Genomic DNA, 23,362 nt, shown 5'->3' on the forward strand with positions numbered 1-23,362 from the left:
GATGTTATTTCTGTTCACGTATTCAGCAGAACATTCTTCCACGGTGGTGAGACAGATAAAGGAATTACTGAAGCTTAGAACCCACCTTTCTTAGCAATGCTCTCCTCAGACTGTATGACTGTAATGTCAGCTTTCTCCTCACACTGAGTTCCATTGAATTCGGATTTTGAGCTGTGCACAGGGCTTGGCGATGTCAGGCTGTAAGAAGAAAAATGATAATCAGATCCGGCTGCACACACTGAATGGTATGTACAAGTGCAAAGCTGAGTAAATAAGCAGCAGAGAGAGGCCAGTGAGCATGTGAGCACCTCTCAGTAGGACGACAAATGTTATATTCAACATGGGTAAAATCCAAAGTCACTGATAATGAAGAGGACTGCACGTCAGCCAATGATAAAATGGAAATAGGCTATGTTGCTATCTAGCTCGGATGGCTGGAATTCATATCGTCATTTTCATATAAGGCCTTGGTACCCACAGATACTGTAGAACATGGATTCGGAAATTGCTGATGATATTATTTTTAGTCTTAGCTCTTATTTTAGATTTGATCAGTCTTTTAGATTTGGAAAATACCAGTGCATGGGGCCCCCTGCAGGTGGAAGTATTTCCTCTTCTTCTTTTCCCCCTCTTTCCATTCTTCTTTCACAATTAGCTTTCTTTCTAGATATTTCTCTGTTGTTTTTTTTGTAATTGTGCTTTGATAACAATTTTTTAATTGTTTTAGTTAGTTGTGACTAAATGTTATGCTTGTATGTATTACGGTGTTTCACTGCTGCCATATGATTTGTACACTGATTATCTGTTTTGAAAGTGGATCTTTCGAAAATAGTTTATTTTAAGAAAAAAAAAAAGGAATGGGAATGGGAATTTCTTATATAATCTTTGTATTTTTCATACATTTTATATAGTCAAAACTCTGACATTAATATGACAGAAAAGGCTCTGACTCACATGCCTCACCCCACCACACGTTACTGGCCTGTACCCCTAAAAATACCAAAGTGACATAAAATGTATTAAATGCAGTGCCGTTACTAGACAGTTTAGCGATGTATGCAAGAAACAACATTGGCGACCCCCATATACAAAACAGGGCAAGTGCTGGTCATAGGCACGAACCAAAAATATAGGGGCATGGGCGTGGCCACAGAGCTCCTTTTTGCACATTACGTCAAGCAGCGCTCCCTTTTACACATTACGGCAGGTAGAGCCCATTTTTTACACGTTACAGCAGGCAGTCCCCCTTTTTGACACATTATGGCAGGCAGTCCCCCTTTTCTACACAAGAGAGAGAGAAAGAGAGAGAGAAAGAGTGAGTGTATGTGTGTGTGTGTTATACTCACCACCTGTGACGAGCCGGCATGCCTCTCCTCTACCCGACCTACGCTACGCTCTTCACAGCGAAAGGCATTGTGGGTGGGCCGGAAGAGACAGCATCTCTCCCAGCACACTGGGAGGGAGGGGCGGGAGCTACAGTGCTCCCTGGCTACCTATGTGAGAGGTAGCTGGGCAAAGCAGCTGGGCGCCGGGCGTTGACGTGGGGGGGGGGGGGCGCGAGCCGGACCCCAAAGTGCGTCGGTGGCGTGGCCGGGTGGGTGTTGCTGGTGGTCCTGCACCTCCAGCGCATCTGCGCTGTGTGCCAGGCACCACTGGCACATACCTAGTGGCCCTGGTTAAATGGCTGCAATATGTATTTTATAAAAACACTTAAAAAATTGTTAAACGCAAGCTTTTGTGTAGATTTACGGCTCTCATTAACTTTGGGGTACATGAAAATGTGTATACAGTAAGTATATATTTGGGTCAATTAAAGGCACTTTTAAAAACCTTGCAAAACCAACCGATTACTCCAGGCTGCGCTGGTAGGAGCCATCCACAATTTTAGTGATCACGTTAAAATTGCAAGTCAATCGCAATTTCAGCATGGTCGCTGGGCGGGAATTTGCATACTGGGCGGCCTTGCACTACGATGGGCGGCCCCCAGCATGCGAGCAAAAGGATTGTAAATTCTACTGTTTAGCACAATGTACAATCTTTACTGTATAAGGTCCTTTGTTCAGTAGGTTTGTTTTGAACACCACTATATTTTAGTAACAAGACTAAATATATTTTCTGGAGTAAGTCCAGTGAAATATTATTTTTCTGTAGCTAAAATTCCTTGTACTGTGCAGCTGGGTTTTTATTTGTGTGTGTGACCTCATACATTTAGAAGCAATACGCCATGCAGCGCGAGTCATTTGCGACGAGTGCGGAAGCAACTCTTTCCTTAAATTTGCACAGCAGATGCAGTAAAACATCAGCAGATGCAGTAAAACATGGGGGTCATTCCTAGTTGTTTGCTCGTTAAAAATCTTCGCATTTCAGCGATTTTCCGCTTAATGCGCATGCGCAATGTCCGCACTGCGACTGCGCCAAGTAAATTTGCTATGCAGTTAGGAATTTTACTCACGGCTTTTTCATCGTTCTGGCGATCGTAATGTGATTGACAGGAAATGGGTGTTACTGGGCGGAAACAGGCCGTTTTATGGGCGTGTGGGAAAAAACGCTACCGTTTCCGGAAAAAACGCGGGAGTGGCTGGAGAAACGGGGGAGTGTCTGGGCGAACGCTGGGTGTGTTTGTGACGTCAAACCAGGAACGACAAGCACTGAACTGATCGCAGATGCCGAGTAAGTCTGGAGCTACTCAGAAACTGCTAAGAGGTGTGTAATCGCAATATTGCGATTACATCGTTCGCTATTTTAAGATGCTAAGATTCACTCCCAGTAGGCGGCGGCTTAGCATGAGCAAATCTGCTAAAATCCGCTTGCGAGCGAACAACTCGGAATGACCCCCAATGCTCAATCTATAAAAGAGACACCAGACTGTGATTTTAACCGCACATTAATTTGATTGAAATAGGTTGGGGCTGTAATGGCGGTCAGGATCACAGAGGTCAGCATCCCGACCATAGGATCCTGATTGCCGGGATCCCGATTGCCGGTAAAGCAACTACATCCTGTTTGAAATATGTACAAAGTTACAGATGGAAGTACAATGGAACTTGGTGTGAGATAAAGTCGCGGCAGATGCATTGTAGCGCTTCGTATGCAGATTCAGACTCACATATTAAGGTGTCGCATCACAAATTAGTCAGTGCCGTCTTGTTAAGCCGTTTTGTCGCATTGTGGCTAAAATGCACATTGGAGCAAAAAAGACATGAATAAGATGCTGGGTGCAAGCTGAGCCACTCAGGACCAGGCACACCGAGATGTGCTGTTTGCAGCGACTGCAGCTGTAGTGTGAGGACACATCTGTATTTAGCAATAATACAATGTGTTTTTCCTTTATTTTACACAAAATCTGAAGATTTATTATTACAGTTATTACACTTTCCTGGATTTTTGCACCAATTTTTCCTGAGCCCTTGACAACCGTAATATGCTGGTATGATACACATTACATACATGAACAAAACAAGTAGGTAATATAATCAAATTTTACCACAAAACACTAAACATACAATAACACACAAAAAGATATTATGTTCCACTTGCCATGAAAGGTTTTTGGAAGTATTCCAACAGTCCAGCAAGGTACACTTGTGCAAAACAATATATTCATACGGGTGGTATTCAGTATGCCGGCTGTTGGGATCCTGGCACTCAGTATACCAGCGCCGGAATCCCGACACCCGGCATACCGACAACTATTCTTCCTCTTGGGGGTCCACGACACCCCTGTTGGGAGACTAAATAGCGTCGCACGCCACTGTGCCCACAGCGTGGCGAGCCCGCAAGGGGCTCATTTGCGCTCACCCAGCTGCCGGCATGCCGGCAGTTGGGATCCCGGCGCCTTTATGCTGGGCGCCGGGAACCCGACCGCCGGCATAACATACTACACCCATTCACACAACACAAATATATTCAGGGGCGTATTTAGGGGAGAGGGCACCCCTAGGCAGAACAAAAACGGCTTCCCTGCCCTCTGCCTAATTTTATTATTTTTATTGATTGGTTATAAGCTTTCATTTGATGATAGCCAATTTAATAGAATAATAAAATAAAGCCACGATGACATTTGTTTGTTTTTTATTATTTTTTATAAATAATTACTAAGTAAGACAGCTTACAGGGGCAGTATGTGCATGTCCTACCCATTTACACTCCATTAAAGATGGCATATGGTAAAGTACTGTGGAAATATTTTGCAGTTACTGGTACTATTTGAGCTGACAGTACCAACACAAGCATCCAAGTGCCGCCCCCAAACAAGTACCACCCCTAGGCACGTGCCTCAAATGCCTGGTGGGAAATTCGCCACCGGATATAGTAACAATACTGACATTCAATAATACAAAAAATACTGTTGATGGTTTTACCTTATTTCAACCAGTTTTTAATTCTGAGAACACAGCAGTAATCCTTTGGTGCATGACTGCTATTATTTTACATTATTTAACGTACCCTTCTAACTTTATTGTTAATACATATTTTATGACAGGTTGGGTATGTTTTACCGGCGTTGGGGATCCCAGCGGTCAGTATACCAACCGCGGGATCCCGGCAGCAGAATGTCAGTGGGTGTGGGAGAGCGCAAGGATGCCCCTGGTGGGCTTGCTGCGGGCTCGGTGACGAGCGCAGGTTCTATTCCTACGAGTGGGAATAGTCCGTGTTAGTCGGCATGCTGACTGTTGGGATTGTGAGGGGGCGGGAACCCGGTGTCGGTATAGTGACAAATGGGGTCACAGAATTACATCCCAATATAACAAGTGCATAGAGAGTTAGATTTGGGTGGGGTATATTCAAACTGAAATCTAAGTTGCAGTGTAAAAATAAAGCAGCCAGTATTTACCCTGCACAGAAACAATTTGCCCCCCCCCCCCCCTCCCCTGCAGTGCACATGGTTCTGCCCATTAGAGGAAGATTTTGCTCTTGCAATCAACCTTTGAATTAGGCACTATAGGGGTGATTCAGACCTGATCGCACGCAGGCGTTTTTTGCAGTGCTGCGATCAGGTAGTCGCCGCCTACAGGGGGAGGGGGTAGTTGATGTGCAGAGGTGCGATAGCTTGTGCAGAGAGCTGCACAGTCTCTGCACAACTCAGGACTTACTCAGCCGCTGTGACGATCCGGCCTGGAGCTGACGTCAGGAACCCTCCCTTGAAACGGCTGGACACGCTTGCGTTTGCCTGGACACTCCTTAAAAATGGTAAGTTGACACCCACAAATAGTCTCTTCCTGTCAATCTTCTTGCGATCAACGGTGCGATCGCTTTCTTCCTTAGATCCGTTGCTGTTTGGCGATCCCCGGCGGCCGAAGCGCCTGCGCACTGCGGAGCATACGCATGCGCAGTCCAGACCTGATTGCACCGCTGCAAAAAACACTAGCGTGCGATCGGGTCTGAATGACCCCCTATATGCACTATTGGTACACACACTATAGAGGAGTATCCTTGTGTGTATGTGTGTGTGTATGTATACACACAAGGATACTCCTGTGTGTGTGTGTGTGTATATATATATATATATATATATATATATACACACATGCACATACATACATGTATATGTTTTTCAATTCATTTTAGCTATTGCCATTTATGCATAATGTCACCTGGGTCTCAATCTTGCACCTAGATGCGCTACTAACCCCCTTTTGTTACATACATCACCGGGTCACTAACTTGTGTTTATTTTACATAGCTGCAGGTGCAGGGTGTTCGTTATACACCCCTGAAATTGCACAGGTATCAGCGCAGTTTACTGGCATGTGTAACCAGAGTAACACATAATGTTGTGCAGAAATGATAATGAAATCCATGTACGTAGCCCAGCATACACACCCTGGCAACAATTACCAATATGTGAGTGGATGACAGAATACTGTGTGACCTTCCATCCAACGGAAGCACTTAGAGCAGTGTATGAGCAGTGTATGAATGTGTGCGCTGACACCCCAGGCCCTCACCTCCTGCAGCCAGGGCATTATCAGCCAGCCATGTTCTAAGGGGATTGCTACTTAAATATTTCATGTCGATCCTAGAGACCAAGCAGCCCGGCAGCTCACATTTTTTACAAACAAAAATAAATATTGTGTTTGCAAAGAAGGATTTATGGAACTGTAACTACTGATTAATTATATGGCGGCACTTAGATTATGATGATCGTCATGTCGTTTTATATATATATATATATATATATATATATATATATATATATATATATATATATATATATATAGCCACCGTTTTGTGCAGCAGTAATTTTACATTTAAGACTATGTAACAAAAATGTTAATTTATGGGGCTCTATTGATTTATGGAAAATTGCAGCTGTCAAATCAGTTCCAGTTCATCCATAATGATCAGAAAGTGAAGTCGTATTACTCTCCATGGGGTAGTGGGTTTAGGGGCATTTGATCCTTCATATACAGAGTCTGATCATCTGGTGGACTGAAAAACATCCTTGACCTGCAAAGACATGAGTGTAAGCCAAGAGAACACAAACTATAGGAGAGATCTCAACCTATATAAAGCAATACAGCGCAGCTAGAGAAGACTACTGGTGATTACAGCATTTTACATTTATTCGCCTTTTCTTTTAACAGCCACATAAAGTAACACTGAACCCAGCCGCCGTAAGTGCACAGGAAATCTACTGCTAGCTATATGAAAACATGCTGTACAGCCAGAAACACACCTCCACATACCGGTAATACAGGAGCAGTATGTATTACCGTAGCACGCGATGCCGACTGTCAGTATACCGACACTAGCAACCTGAGTGCTAGAATGCCGGCGCGGGGAGGGGGGGGGGGAGCAAAGAAGCCCCCTGCGGGCTCAGTGGCGAGCTAAGCTAAGCTAGGCTCGCCACAGGTTCTATTCTCCCCCGTTGGGATCCCGGCGTCGGCATTGTGACAGCCGGGATCCCAATGAGCGGTATACTGACCGAATACCGGTAATACTCTGTATCACTGACATTTAAATTAGCAGCTCTAGGGGCTCATTCCTTGGTCTGCGCTAGTGTAATAGAAAGCTAAATCATGAACTCGCTATTTCTTCCCAATTTGGTCCATTACATCCTTCTATAAATAAAGAAAATGATGCCAAGTTGTTACTAAAATTAAGCTATACCCTAATCTCACTGCAAAATTCTAAAACATTTAAAAAATACTGACTCCGGTGTAAATGGGGGCTGAGGCGGGTCCCGTGTCAGGGCTCCCGGCTGCGACCCGCTATAGTTGGTGTAAAAGCGGTATAAGCCTACACATTAGGTTTTTTGAACACCTTAAAAAGAAACACAAGTTTTGCAGCTTTATCAGTACCCAAGCGGTCTCTCAGTTTGCACCAAACCAAGGGAGTTATTTAGGTATGTTAGCAAACCAAAAAATTTTAGCAATTGGGCAAAACCATGTTGCACTGCAGGTGGGGCAGATGTAACATGTGCAGAGAGATTTACATTTGGGTGGGTTATATTGTTTCTGTGCATGGTAAATACTGACTGCTTAATTTCTACCCTACAATTTAGATTAACACACCCCAACCAAATGTAACTCTCTCTGCACATGTTATATCTGCCCCACCCACCTGCAGTGCACATGGTTTTGCCCAACTGCTAACTTTATTTGGTTTGCTAACAAACCTGGATAAAGGCCCAAATGTGGAAAATATTCTTTCTACTGAAGCTTATGACGCTGCAGCTGTTAGCAATTGCTCTACTGCTACCGTGATATTTTTATTACCAGCTACAGTTTCCGTACCAATGTGCATTTTCCACCAATTCCACCAATCAATCTATTGGTGCCACTGTGACACAACATCGTGGTCAAACGAGGTCATTAAACGGGGGTTGCTTTTGCTTGGAACTTGACTAGTGTTGGGAGAAGGGTAGTTGAATGTGAATATTTTTCTTTGGCAAACTTCAGAGCTTCTAACTTCTCTTCTGCAGTTACCACAGTCACTTGGATCCATCAAGTAATAGAGAAAATGTGCAGGGCCCAATGCTTGATTCTAGCCTGTCCTAAAATATATTCATGTTTGGTTTGTCCAGATTACATTCTTTCAAACTATCCTCTAATTCAGTGTTTTTCAACCACTGTGCCGTGGAACACTAGTGTGCCCTGAGCAGTCTCCAGGTGTGCCGCCATAGAAGCAGAGCCAGGCCCGTCAGTGTTTGTCGCTACTGAGGCCCTGCAACGATCAATACTGGTGAGGTTTAGTGGCTGCAGAGCCAGTGCTAATTTTGGGCCCGGGCAGTGTTGGGCTTTTCTGGCTTTCTCAGATGTGGCTCAGGTGTTACGTATGGAGAAGCTGCGACATGACATCCTAAGACACGCAACTGCACCATGTATCACCATTATATGTGAATGTGCCTTGGCAATATTTAAATCTTGTTCAGTGTGCCGCGAGTTGTAAAAGGTTGAAAATCTCTGCTCTAATTCTTTCCACACATGTACAGCATTTATTAATAATAATAATAATAATAATAATAATAATAATAGTAGTAATAATAATAATAATATTTAAATCAACGTTTTTGTTTTAAATCATGTGATTTAAATCAGCACACCCTGCAGGTTTTAAGGATATTCATGGCATGGTTAAATTAAATTGACTGAGGCACAAATTAATTCACCTGTGCGCAAGCATGGCTAACATTAAGCTTGGACCATTAGGGTGCCTTAAGAACTGAGTTTGGAAGCCTCTGCCTTTAAAGAACTAATAACATGGTACAATTGTGATATGCGCAAACTAATCAAGTCAGATTTAAAAACCGTATTATTCTGTTGCCCAATAAAATGGAAGAGTACCTCCGGTGACTAAATGCAATATACTGTACCTCGACTCTCATACCCTGTGATGAAAAACTCACTAGGATTAAGTCCTTCTGGCCTGTTACAGTATGTTACTTCTCGTGTTACTATTGCACATTTGTTCACATGCATACAGCAAATGTGCACTGTAAAAATCATAACATGCATATGAGCTAATTGCAGTACAGCCACGCATTCCGTGTGAGTCCACATTTACACATATGACCCGGTAACTCTGTTCATAGATGTGGTCCTCTGTAGTCCACTGTGTGCATTTGTGTTGCAACAAATTTGTTATAATGCAAACTGTGAATGGGAGGTTTAACACCATACTATAGATGTGGAGTAGATTGGAAATCGAGCACAAGTGACAGCTAGCCAGGTGGTGATTTCTGATCACAAAGGGACAAGCTCTTATCTTGATAAGGCTGTTCATCCCATTCAGCAGCTTAAAAGCGTGCACAATTCATTAATTCTAGCAGGCAGCTGGGGCCATCCATGAAAATTAATTAAAAAGAAAACTTGTTTAACTCTTAGAGTCGAATGATAAGAGAATTGCACCATGCTGCATTACAGTACATTTTATTCTGATTAAAGGGAAATGAAACTAATAGGCCCTACACACTTACCGATTATACTGAGCGATATGAACAATCTCGTTCACTAATGAACGAGATATCGTATATATCGCTCAGTGGGGGTAATTCCAAGTTGATCGCAGCAGGAAATTTTTTAGCAGTTGGGCAAAACCATGTGCACTGCAGGGGGGGCAGATATAACATGTGCAGAGAGAGTTAGATTTGGGTGGGGTGTGTTCAATCTGCAATCTTATTTGCAGTGTAAAAATAAAGCAGCCAGTATTTACCCTGCACAGAAATAAAATAACCCACCCAAATCTAACTCTCTCTGCAAATGTTATATCTGCCTCCCCTGCAGTGCACATGGTTTTGCCCAACTGCTAAAAAATTTCCTGCTGCGATCAACTTGGAATTACCCCCAGGGTGTAGGCACCAACGATGAACGATGTGCGGCCCCGCGGTTGTTCATCGTTGATGCCGGCTCGTTTATACATGCAAGCCAATATGGACAATACCGTTCACATTAGCATGCAGGGCTATGGGGCCGGGTGACGTCAGGGGCTGAAGAAACTTCACTCCCCCTGTCACCCCCACATATCCCCCCCCCCCCTTGCCGGGTCGGCCACCTCGGTGGAAAATGGCCAGTGTGTAGGGCCCATAAGAGTAGCCTGAAATAGGTACTGCCTCATCTGACATATTCTCTCCACAACTGTAATGATTGGATAAGGCAGGGCCTATTTTGGCCCAATGTTTTATCTCAATGTTGAGGTGTATGGCAATGTTAGAAAACTGTTCATAATTTGCTGCAGTTTACTCTAAAGGGGGTAACCAATCAGTGGTGTTATACAGCTGCCGACATCACCACTAGGAGCAGCAACCCAACCCAACATTGCGGACTTGCCTGTATGGGGTGCAAGAAACAATCCAGGATGTTTTCAGTTGCGCAATGTTGTATCATGGGGGTCATTCCGAGTTGTTCGCTCGTTGCCGATTTTCGCTACACTGCGATTAGTCGCTTACTGCGCATACGCAAGGTTCGCAGAGCGCATACGCTTAGTTATTTTACACAAAAGTTAGGTATTTTACTCATGGCATAACAAAGCTTTTTCATCGTTCTGGTGATCGTAGTGTGATTGACAGGAAGTGGGTGTTTCTGGGCGGAAACTGCCCGTTTTCTGGGAGTGTGCGAAAAATCGCTGGCGTTTCTGGGAAAAACGCGGGAGTGTCTGAAGAAACGGGGGAGTGTCTGGGCGAACGCTGTGTGTGTTTGTGACGTCAAACCAGGAACGAAACTGACTGAACTGATCGCAATGTAGGAGTAAGTCTGGAGCTACTCAGAAACTGCTAAGAAATTTCTATTCGCAATTCTGCTAATCTTTCGTTCGCAATTCTGCTATGCTAAGATACACTCCCAGAGGGCGGCGGCTTAGCGTGTGCAATGCTGCTAAAAGCAGCTAGCGAGCGAACAACTCGGAATGAGGGCCCATGTGCAAAGTGAAAAATACAGTGTTATTTATTTTTCTTTTTATGCACCCCACTACATACAGTACATAAGAAACCAAAATGATATACACACACATCATGCATGTCATATTATAAACCTTGTAGACCTGCAGTTCTTAGCCAAGTAATTTAGAGTGATTCCCATAGCCCTCTATTTGCAAACCTATTGTCTATTATCATGTTTTAATAATTTAAACAGATCCATGAGTTCCAGTTTATTAACTTGCAAACAAAAATCAAGTAGAAAAAACCCAAAAAGAAAGTACAAAGAATTAAAAAAATGACACTGGGAATCTGCAAAGGTCATATACATTCATCACTCATTCAACTACTCAGATACCTTAAAATATTATTATTATTATTATTATTATTATTATTATTATTATTCAGAGGCTTTCATATGGTGTCAGACGAAGTCTGTGAGCAACTAACAAATTTCTCTGGGCCAAGGATTATTAATTTATTTTACTAACATTTAATTATAGCACTAATGCACAGCAGCGCCAACACACTATGCAGCACTAACATACTATACAGCACTAACATACTATGCAGAACTAACACACTATGCATCACTAACACACTATACAGCACAAACACTAGCGTCAACACACAATTCAGCACTAACACACTATGCAGCACTAACACGCTATATACAGTAGCACTAACATACTATGCAGCGCTAACACACTATGCAGCACTAACACACTACATAGCACTAACACTAGCGCTAACACACTATGCAGCACTAACACACTTTATAGCAATAAAACTAGTGATAACACACTATGTAGCACTAACACACTTTATAGCACTAACACACTATACAGCACTAACATACTATGTAGCACTATCACACTATATAGCATTATATAGCACTAACACTAGCGCTAACACACTATACAGCACTAACATACTATGTAGCACTAACACACTATATAGCACTAACACTAGCGTTAACACACTATGCAACACTAACACACTATATAGCACTAACACTAGTGCTAACACACTATGCAGCACTACCACACTTTATAGCACTAAAACTAGTGCTAACACACTATGGGGTATATGCAATTGCGGTCGAATTCCCGAAAATGTCGAAAAACGGGACATTTTCGCCCAAAAAAAAAATTAGACAATGCAATTCAGTACTTTCCGTCAAAAAAACGGACTTTCCAAATTCGACTTTTTGAAATTCGACATTTGTCAAATTCGACATTTCTGCAATGGTACAAATGCGGCAATTCGCCAAACGTATATACACTTGAAGTTTGGAAATTCGACAGCAGTGCTTTTAGACAGTAAATCTGTCATTTTCAATCCGCCACACTTTGGTGGCGGAATCTAATAAAAAATGTTAAAAACATGTTTTTTTTTTGTGTTTTTTTTTATTGGTAATAGCATATCTATTTATATTAGAAGGGATTAGGTACTTGGTTTGTCTATTTTGGAGGCACAAGTATTATTTATATATTTAAAAAAAAAAAATATATATATATATATTTTTTTTTTAAATGGAATGGTAAAAATCAGAAAAAAAATTGCGTGGGGTCCTAAGCATAACCAGCCTCGGGCTCTTCGAGCCGGTCCTGGTTCTAAAAATCCGGGGGGGGGAAATGACAGGGGATCCCCCGTATTTTTAAAACCAGCACCGGGCTCTGCGCCTGGTGCTGGTGCAAAAAATACGGGGGACAAAAAGAGTAGGGGTCCCCCGTATTTTTTACACCAGCATCGGGCTCCACTAGCTGGACAGATAATGCCACAGCCGGGGGTCACTTTTATACAGCGCCCTGCGGCCGTGGCATTAAATATCCAACTAGTCACCCCTGGCCGGGGTACCCTGGGGGAGTGGGGACCCCTTCAATCAAGGGGTCCCCCCCCAGCCACCCAAGGGCCAGGGGTGAAGCCCGAGGCTGTCCCCCCCATCCAAGGGCTGCGGATCAGGGGCTGACAGCCTTGAGAAAATTGAAAGAATATTGTTTTTTTTCCAGTAGTACTATAAGTCCCAGCAAGCCTCCCCCGCAAGCTGGTACTTGGAGAACCACAAGTACCAGCATGCGGGAGAAAAACGGGCCCGCTGGTACCTGTAGTTCTACTGGAAAAAAAATACCCAAATAAAAACAGGACACGCACACCGTGATAGTAAAACTTTATTTCACACATGTCGACACATACATATTTTTTATTTATTTATTTACTTTTTTTTTTTTTACTTACCTATGTTCACACGCCGACCTCTGTCCACTTGTCCAAGTAGAATCCACGTGTACCTGTGAATAAAATTATACTCACCTGATCCAGTGTCCAGATTATAATCCACGTACTTGGCAAAAAAAAACAACGAACACCCGGACCAAACGGACTGAAAGGGGTCCCATGTTTACACATGGGACCCCTTTCCACGAATGCCGGGACCCCACGTGACTGCTGTCACAGAAAGGTCCCTTCAGCCAATCAGGAAGCGCTACTTTGTGGCACTCACCTGATTGGCTGTATGCGCGTCTGCTGGCAGACAGCGCATCGCACAGCTCCCTCCATTAGTTTCAATGGTGGAAACTTTGCCGTCAGCGGTGGGGTTACCCGCGGTCAGCCGCTGACCGCGGGTGACCTCACTGCTGACCGCAAAGTTCCCACCATTGAATATAATGGAGAGGCTTTGCGATGCGCTGTCTGACAGCTCAGACGCGCATAGCCAATCAGCAGAGTGCCAGGACGTTGCGCTCGCTGATTGGCTGAAGAGACCTTTCTGTGACAGCAGTCACGGGGGGGTCTCTGCATTCGGGGAAAGGGGTCCCATGTGTAAACATGGGACCCCTTTCAGTCCGTTTGGTCCGGGTGTTCGTTTTTTTTTTTTGCCAAGTACGTGGATTATAATCTGGACACTGGATCAGGTGAGTATAATTTTATTCACAGGTACACGTGGATTCTACTTGGACAAGTGGACAGAGGTCGGCGTGTGAACATAGGTAAGTATGTATGTGTCGACATGTGTGAAATAAAGTTTTACTATCACGGTGTGCGTGTCCTGTTTTTATTTGGGTATTTTTTTCCAGTAGAACTACAGGTACCAGCGGGCCCGTTTTTCTCCCGCATGCTGGTACTTGTGGTTCTCCAAGTACCAGCTTGCGGGGGAGGCTTGCTGGGACTTGTAGTACTACTGGAAAAAACAATATTCTTTAAATTTTCTCAAGGCTATCAGCCCCCCATCCGCAGCCCTTGGATGGGGTGGACAGCCTCGGGCTTCACCCCTGGCCCTTGGGTGGCTGGGGGGGACCCCTTGATTGAAGGGGTCCCCACTCCCCCAGGATACCCCGGCCAGGGGTGACTAGTTGGATATTTAATGCCACGGCCGCAGGGCGCTGTATAAAAGTAACCCCCGGCTGTGGCATTATCTGTCCAGCTAGTGGAGCCCGATGCTGGTGTGAAAAATACGGGGGACCCCTACTCTTTTTGTCCCCCGTATTTTTTGCACCAGCACCAGGCACAGAGCCCGGTGCTGGTTTTAAAAATACAGGGGATCCCCTGTCATTTTTCCCCCCGGATTTTTAGAACCAGGACCGGCTTGAAGAGCCCGAGGCTGGTTATGCTTTGGAGGGGGGACCCCACGCAATTTTTTTTCTGGTTTTTTCCGTTTTTTTTTTAAATCGGATCAAAATCCGTCAAATCGGCCGTTTTTCGACAGCGGGACTGTCGAATCCGTTTTTTATTGACTATGTTGAACTCCGGCACCCACTTGCCGGAATTCGACGGTCGTATTGTGTCGAATTAAAAAACAGGCGAAAAATTGCTGCTAATTGCATGTAGCCCTATGTAGCACTAGCACACTATATAGCACTAACACACTGTGCAGAGCTAAAACAATATGCAGCACTAACACACTATGCAGTGCTAACACACTATGCAGCGCCAACACACCATATAGCACTAGCGCTAACACACTATGCAGCACTAAAACACTACATAGCAATAAAACTAGTGCTAACACACTATGCAGCACTAACACACTATTTGCATTGCTAACACACTATGCAGCACTATACCCTGTTTTGAGGCAGCTTCAGAAGCTGTGTCCTTGACACTCAATGCTCTCTACCCAGTCTTTACTATTGATCCAATTAATTAGACTTTCAATTTGCTCTAATAAACTGCCAGAGACACGACTGAAATTGAGGTCACATGCATTATAAATAAGTCATTCTTTAAACTTATAGTAGGACTTAAACATAAAAAAGACATGCTGTTGTATTTTATCAACCTATGTTACAGCTTTCACAAAAATGACTACTAAATACTGTAGTATACACTTTACAGGATTGCTAATCCACTCACTTTCTCTCACAGAGGGGGTCATTCCGAGTTGATCGTAGCTGTGCTAAATTTAGCACAGCTACGATCATTCACACTGACATGCGGGGGACGCCCAGCACAGGGCTAGTCCACCCCGCATGTCAGTGCCGGCTTCCGCGCAGAAGTGCAAAGGCATCGCCGCTGTGCGATGCCTTTGCACTTCAAGAGTAGCTCCCGGCCAGCTCAGCTTTAGCGTGCTGGCCGGGAGCTACTTATCGCTCCCCGGCCCGCAGCGGCTGCGGCCCGCCCCCCGTTCGGTCCGGCAACGCCTGCGTTGGCCGGACCGCTCCCACTAAATGGCGGCCAAACGCCGCTGTTCCGCCACCTCCCGCCCAGCGATCGCCTCTGCCTGTCAATCAGGCAGAGGCGATCGCAGCCCTGCTACGGCCTTCGGCCGTCTGGCATGCGCCGGCGCACTACGGCACTGACGCATGCGCAGTAGGGACCCGTTCGCTCGGCTGCGACAAAAAGCAGCGAGCAAACGGGTCAGAATGACCCCCAGAGAACCATCTATTCCTGCATGCTCGCACTGGCCAGTATAAAGCTAGCCATACAAGCTCCAATATTAGGAAATGAACCTGTTCTTGGTATCTGTTGCTTACAAAATGCAGAAATGTCTGCAGATGATACAGAAACAGGACAGTGTGTGGTCATCTGCCGTAACAAGCTATACACACTTACCAATCAGCCGCTCGATATGGCTGACCAGACATCACAACTGGACTGACGTTTAAATTTGCCCGCCCAGTTGTGATGTCATTGTCGCCAGTTCCTGCGGAAGCATAACGGATCGGTCAGTGACCCATACATACAAGCAGATGTACCTCTATATCTGCATGATATACTGGCATTGGCTGTGCTGCAGAGCCAACCTGATACATCTGTGAATGCATTACATGTACACACCCTGCAACTATTAACGAGCAGCTGCAACTAGTCGCTGCCGCAATCTGTTTGCACGTGTGACCAGATCATGGCAAAAATGAGAGAGAAAACATCGGTGGGACACAGATCTATCAGCTGTACACATGTGCGGATGCTCTCGCGATATATCGTTTGTCGGCCGAACAAGCGCTATATCGAAAAGTGTGTACCTTTTTCTTCACACACATCATTTAGGATCATGAAACATACAGAGTGCCAGAGCAAACGCCGTTTCCTGTGTGATACATCATTACATTACAAAACATACACATGTGCTGGGGCATCTGTAGCAGAGGTATAATATTACTGCCCCTGACGAGAGGGGGTAGCTGGCCATGGGAGACTCAGAATGTGTAGTGGTCACTAAAGAACATCCAATTATTTTCCTCAAATGCAAAAAGGAGAGTTCTAATTCTAATGCACTTCAAAGGGTTGAGATGGAGTATGGAGTCCAGATTCTTGATTTAAACAGGTGTCTACTGAAGGGACAGCAATCAGATCCTGGCCACTACGTTCCGTGGAAACCCTATTGCATCATTTGACCTATTTTTTATAAAGCTAAGGGGGTCATTCCGAGTTGATCGCTAGCTGAAATGTTTGCTGCGCAGCGATGATGCAAAAAACTGGCACTTCTGCTCATGCGTATGTGGCGCAATGCGCACGCGCAACGTACTTTCACAACGGCCAATGTAGTTTTACACAAGGTCTAGAGATGCATTTCAGTCGCACTGGCTGCCGCAGAGTGATTGACATGAAGTGGGCGTTTCTGGGTGTCAACCGACCGCTTTCAGGGAGTGTTGGAAAAAACGCGGGCGTGCCAGGAAAAACACAGGCGTGGCTGGGAGAACGCAGGGCGTGTTTGTGACGTCAAATCCGGAACTGAATGGTCTGAAGTGATCGCAAGCGCTGAGTAGGTCTGGAGCTACTCAGAAACTGCACAATATTTTTTTGTAGCCGCTCTGCGATCCTTTTGTTCGCACTTCTGCTAAGCTAAGATACACTCCCAGAGGGCGGCGGCTTAGCGTTTGCACAGCTGCTAAAAACTGCTAGCGAGCGAATAACTCGGAATGACCCCCTAAGTGCATTTAATGTGCACAAAAAACGATGTTAATAAAACATTAAAATTTATAATTCTGACACAAGAAATAGAGGCAGCTCAGAGGTCAAAGGCATGGCTAATGGCAAAATAAAAAGCTTTCAGTTTTGAATGTAAATACACTCTAATTAAGACATAAATGTAATAAGAGAGTCTGTGTACAGATCTGTAATAGGGGTGAGATAAGGTGCACCAAGAGACGTCTGCAATGGATGGTTGTCCACCTTATACCAAAGCCGCATATGCAGCCCTGGGGACCCTAAGAAATCGTTGTGCAGGGACTTGGTCCTCTCTATGCCCCAGCTCCAAGGTGTACCCCTTGCTGTACAATGTTTTGTAATGAAGCTCACTGTTGTTATATGTTTTCTTGCTAACAATTCAGCTCATGTAGCCTGTGAACCATAGTTTGGTATATGAGCCATTAGGGCTACTTCAGCATCTTTCCAATTGCTGTATTATGGTCTGTCAAAAAAAATAAATAATGATTTAAAAAAAGAAATATTCATTGCAACTTGCAGCTGTGCAAATTCACAAAGCAGCTGCACCACTAGTTCATAAATTATTCTAATTCCATCTACAGTAACCAATCCTGTGTAATAAAAGGCTAACGCTGCTCCTCGCCTCTATGTGGGAAATTCAAGTGTTTCATGTGCCAACGGCTGCTAGATGGTGCCCGACAGAGCAATTCAATTGTTGCTCTTTTCAGGCGCACACAGCCGCTGGCAATTACATTACTGTTATGTTGTTTCCATCATTTTGACGAACTGGTAACTAGTCAGGTTCTAAGGGGTCGATTTACTAAGCCTTGGATGGAGATAAAGTGGACGGAGATAAAGTACCAGCCAATAAGCTCCTAACTGTCATTTTTCAAACACATGAAGTGACATGGCAGGTAGAGGCTGATTGGCTGGTACTTTATCTCCGTCCACATTATCTCCGTCTAAGGTTTAGTAAATAGACCCCTTTATGTTGTTTTTCTAGAACAGATTAGACCAGATAAGTATCACCAACAGGTTATGATTTGGTATCTGGACAAAAGGTCGACACCAATACGGTCGACACTACTTAGGTCGACACACCCTAGTTCAACACCTGAAATATGTCGACGTGGACAAAAGGTCAACATGGACAAGGTCGACATGAGATTTCACTTTTTTCTTTTTTTCTTTTTACCTTTTCATACTTTACGATTCACGTGGACTACACTTGAGAACGGTAACCTCGCCTGAAGCATTGAGAGCGAAGCAAGTCATGCGAGGGGACGCGGTGCACTAATTGGGGTTCCCGGTCACATTACGGAGAAAACGACACAAAACCCCCCCATAAAAAACCCATGTCGACCTTTCTCCGTGTCGACCTATTTCAGGTGTCGACATAAGGTGTGTCGACAAATTGGTGTCAACCTAATTGCTGTCGACCTTGAGTCCCAGACCCTATGATTTGTGGATCCCTTTAATCATGCACAGGTGAGATAAGGCCCATACACACTAGAAGATATTTTCCATAGATATCAGCGATATAGACGGTTGTGAAGGATGAAATCGCTCAGATCATTCTAGTGTGTACACAGCAAACGATGAACGACGCGTGCACCCTTGGCCGTTTGAAGCAGGTTGTCAGTCTTCCATGCATGCAGCTCAATCCCCTCAATCCCAGCAGGGATTCAGTATAGGGATCTCGGTGGTCAGGAGACCGGCGCCGGGATCCCGACAGTCGGAATACCAGTGGCGAGCGCAGCGTGTCCCCTCACGGGATCGCTGCAGGCTATAGTCCCCCTTGGGTGGTGGCGTGGACCACCACCCGAGTGGGTTTTCCGGGCGGCAGTGGGGATTGCGACTGCCGGTATTTCACCAGGTGTTGGGATTCCGGCGTCGGTATCCTGACTGCCGACATTCCGGCAGTCGGCAACTCGAATGCCTCCCCCCAGCAGAGCAGATCATTCATCGTTCAGATCGTTTGTAACAAAGCTCAGTGTGTACACTCAATCTCGTTTGTCAGGGAGTTCAAGGGAAATTGCTCATCTTCCACATCGTTCATCTTTCACATATTTCAAGTCTTCTTGTGTGTAGGGGGCTGTAGGGCAGGTAATCACTACGTGATTTGGGATTGCCGGCGATGGACGACTATATCGTTGAATGACTTAGCGTTCAACAATATAGTGCATACACACTAAACGTTATCGTTCAACGATAGCGTTCAGTGACGTCACCGCCGGCATTCCCGAAAAATGCAGCTCAGCCAGACATTGACGGGTTCACCAGTCACAAATATTGTCCCCATACACACTGGACGATTTCAATTTAAAAATAAACATTAATTACGTTATTGTTTATTTTTTAGGCTGAAATCGCCTAGTGTGTACCCCCCCTTTAGTCTACTTTGCCGGGTCAATAATAATCCCATAGACAGACATCTTCAAACGACAACCTGATAGAACTTGAGGGGAGAGGTTGAGAACCGCTCATTTAGGCAACACATTGTTTAGAAGAGGAATTAATAATTAATCCATCAATCCATCAATCAATCAATCAATCAATCAATCAATCAATCAATCAATCAATCAATCAATCCATCCATCCATCCATCAATAAGATGATCCACAATATATAGTTTTAAAAGGTAGAATTTATTTTTTTAACCATGTCCCTAAGACAGAGAACATTTGTCACTGTAATTTTACATTTAAAAAGGTTTTCTGTCCATTCGCTATACGTAAACATCTGATCAGTTTATTTTTTAAAGCCTATTAATGAGACACAAGCAAATACAGTAACCTCAACAAAGAATACACAGGGCCTGTTTCTCTGGAAAAATATCAACTATGTAGACAAGCAAATACACATTAAGGAAGGAAAAAAGGAAGAGAGGGGATGGGGTAAAGGGGAGGTGGTCATGGAGATACCACAATTTGAATGGCAAATCTTAGATAAGAGGGATATTGTTAGACGGAGGACAGGTGGTTCTGACAACCGCAGAAGAGACACAGGGCCTGTCATGGAGAGAGTGATTTGTTGCATGCATGCAATGTGCTAGATGTGGAGAGGCGAGGGGAACTACGAACTTCCAATGGAATACAATAGATAACATGGCTGCTGCTATTATACGTGTGAAGTCAGCTTTATAGAGTGCTAGAATAGATGTTGAGGGCGACATGGCACAAGAAATATCCACAAATCGTTAGGAATAGGGCTCTCCCTAATACTCTAGAACTGAGAAGCCTGTTAATCTTGTCCCAGCATGATGGATCAGAAGTGGGGAATATGTTGCTCAGTTTGGTGGGTGTGTCATTACTAGTAACCTATATAGGCCGTCTCCTTGGTTACAGTAGAGATCAAGTCACTGGATGTTTTGCCTGCCAATAATACTCCTCCAGAGGTGGTCCATCTCCCATTAATGTTCCTTTCTGTGATGAAGCTCTAATGTAGAGTCTAATGGGGCGACTCAAAACAATTGAATAGCTCCCGGTCACTTAAGACAAGAACTACGGGCGCCCAAAACAACTGAATCCCCCCTTAAGAGTATATTATAGAATGAGGACATCATATGGTGCATAACTGCACAAAATTACTTAATCAATACTGTAATACAGGTTGAGTATCCCATATCCAAATATTCCGAAATACGGAATATTCCGAAATACGGAATTTTTGTGAGTGCGACTGAAATAGTCAAACCTTTGTTTTCTGATGTACACAAACTTTGTTTAATACAAAAAATTATTAAAAATATTGTATTAAATGACCTTCAGGCTGTGTGTATAAGGTGTATATGAAACACAAGTGAATTCTGTGCTTAGACATAGGTCCCATCGCCATGATAACTCCTTATGGTATGCAATTATTCCAAAACACGGAAAAATCCCATATCCAAAATACTTCTGGTCCCAAGCATTTTGGATAAGGGATACTCAACCTGTAATATAATATTGCACATTTATTAAATTCAAACAAGTAAATCCTGGGAGTGGGGTATGACACGGGATGCGGTTAAGATGCCGGTGGTCATGTGATCGACGCCGGAATCCCGACACCATTCGGAATCCCGGCGCCGGAGCACCGACCGCCATAATCCCAAAGGTAAGTATCAGGGTGATGGTTAGGATCTGGGGGGGGGGGGGGGGGCGGGGGCGGGTTAGGCACTAAAAGCCCTAGCTGCCAGCCCTCAAGTCTTAGCCCTAGCCTCCACCCCCTGAATCTTATCCCTAGTCACCACCCCAGGAGGAATTGGGTTGGAGGCAGGGGAGGTGTAAAAAAAATGATCCCTTCCCCTCATGGCATTCTAATTGTAGGGATGCCAGTGTCGGTCATGTAACCGCCGGCATCCAGACCGCTAGGGTTAATGTATCACACCTTTAAAACAATTCAGCAGTTAACACTCTTTTAAAAATCATTCATATGCACCAACCTTATAATGGATAAAATACCAGCCATATAAACTACTAAAGTCTCAACTCAATGGGGGTTTATCCAGACCTGATCGCTGCTGTGTGTTTTCCATTGGGGGGACAGGTCTCGACCGCTTTGTGACGTCACACGCAGCTGCTGCAACCCGAGGAGCGGCAAGTATCTCCCTGCCAGTGCGCAGGAGCTGCGCTAGTAGGGAGCTACTCCGGAAGTACAAAAGCATCGCCGCTGTGCGATGCTTTTGTACTTGTGCGGGGGGTAGGGCCTGACATGCGGGGTGGACTAGCCCTTTGCTGGGCGTCTGGGAAGGTGATCGTAGATGTGCTAAATTTAGCACATCTACGATCAGGTCTGAATCACCCCCAATATGTTTTTGATCCTGCTATAGGCTGCAGAGACTCTCAGATGTTGCTGTCAGTCTCTATGCAGCCAAATTGTTAAAGCAATCCAGCAATGAACTAGTGTCTTAATACCACATCAGTGGATCACCAGGTTAGAATAGTATAGTTAGCAGCTACTTATTCATGTAGTAATCAGCAATAAATGTGAAAAAGGCAGGATCCCACAGCAATTAGAATGGTATACGTCCGTGGTGTCTCGGTAATGCTGCTATTTCATTGACCCACCAGGACCCGTAGTGCCGTATGTATAGAGCGGCCGCAGACACATGCAGCAACAGCTTTCAGCAGCGGGACAGTAGTGGAATGCGCTCCTAGGAAATTTCCTGTAGTAGCTGCAGTGGCTGGAGCTCCAGAGTACTGGGGCTTGTCACAGCAGTGTCCCGCAGCGGGCTTATGCAGGCAGTGGGATCTGGGGATCAGTAGTGCAGTGGTTGATCAATCTGTATCCTCCACCATAGTGGCGTAAGTTCATCCCAGTTGCCCGGAGGCAAGATAAATATTGGTGCCCCCCTAAATTTAGATATTATATATATATATATATATATATATATATATATATACACAGGTTGTTCTGAAATAAAAATGTATATACAGTATATATACATTTCATTGTCTTTTATTTTAAATCACACATCTTAGCAGTCATACCCAGGATTAGAAGCCATGTCAGAGAAGTAACTTCATATAGTTAGAATTCTCATGCTTCCTATACAGGAGTAAATAGTTCCATCAGTAAGGTGCCTGCTTCCAGTGTAATAGGTCGTGGGTTCTAATCCTGGGTATGACGCTTGTAAAATGTGTATATTCAGTATAGTAAAGAGGGTGTGCAGGGACCAGTGAGGAAGTCGGCCACTGAAGAGATAGCGGTGGCTATCAATTAACTTAATTGAATGGTGTCACAGAATGGGAGGAGAGGTGCCCCCTTTCAGAGCAGGAGCCCGGCGGCAGATAACTCCGTTGCCTCCCAGAGTTACGCCTCTGCTCCACCATGTTTCACAGCATCCAGGTTGGCTTTACTAGTTGATATGCTGGTACTGTATTTTATCCATTATGAAGTTGGTGCATATTAATTATATTTTTTAAAGGTATATATTGATTGTTGGATTGTTTTATACACCACTCCTAGTAGATTTATTACTTGTTTGAATTTAATAAATGCAAATTATATTATCATATTGATGTATCATTTTTGAGCAATTAAGCACTACCTGTGTTTGCAAATTTCTTTTGGTTATCTTTAGAGGATTGGCAGTCCAATTCAAGTGTTTGGCGCAAGAAGTTTCTTTTTCTGTTTCTTGCACCGAGGACATCATGC

The 23,362-nt window shown here is 44.3% G+C and overlaps 1 protein-coding gene and 1 long non-coding RNA gene across 6 annotated transcripts in view; one reads left to right on the plus strand and one right to left on the minus strand.

Annotated features, from left to right (window-relative positions):
- LOC134966476 (uncharacterized) overlaps positions 1-23,362 on the plus strand; it is a 209,114-nt gene that overhangs the window by 99,593 nt on the left and 86,159 nt on the right. The gene's annotated exons all lie outside the window — the stretch shown is intronic.
- The window catches only part of DIXDC1 (DIX domain containing 1), a 360,729-nt gene that overhangs the window by 57,840 nt on the left and 279,527 nt on the right, over positions 1-23,362 (minus strand). For all 4 annotated transcript variants that reach the window (XM_063943242.1, XM_063943243.1, XM_063943241.1 and 1 more), the window contains one exon: positions 86-198. In XM_063943242.1, coding sequence (XP_063799312.1) covers positions 86-198 — 113 coding nt within the window. The remainder of the gene's footprint in view (positions 1-85; positions 199-23,362) is intronic.

The sequence above is a fragment of the Pseudophryne corroboree genome, chromosome 10, assembly GCF_028390025.1.
Source record: "Pseudophryne corroboree isolate aPseCor3 chromosome 10, aPseCor3.hap2, whole genome shotgun sequence".
NCBI classification, from domain to species: Eukaryota; Metazoa; Chordata; class Amphibia; order Anura; family Myobatrachidae; genus Pseudophryne; species Pseudophryne corroboree.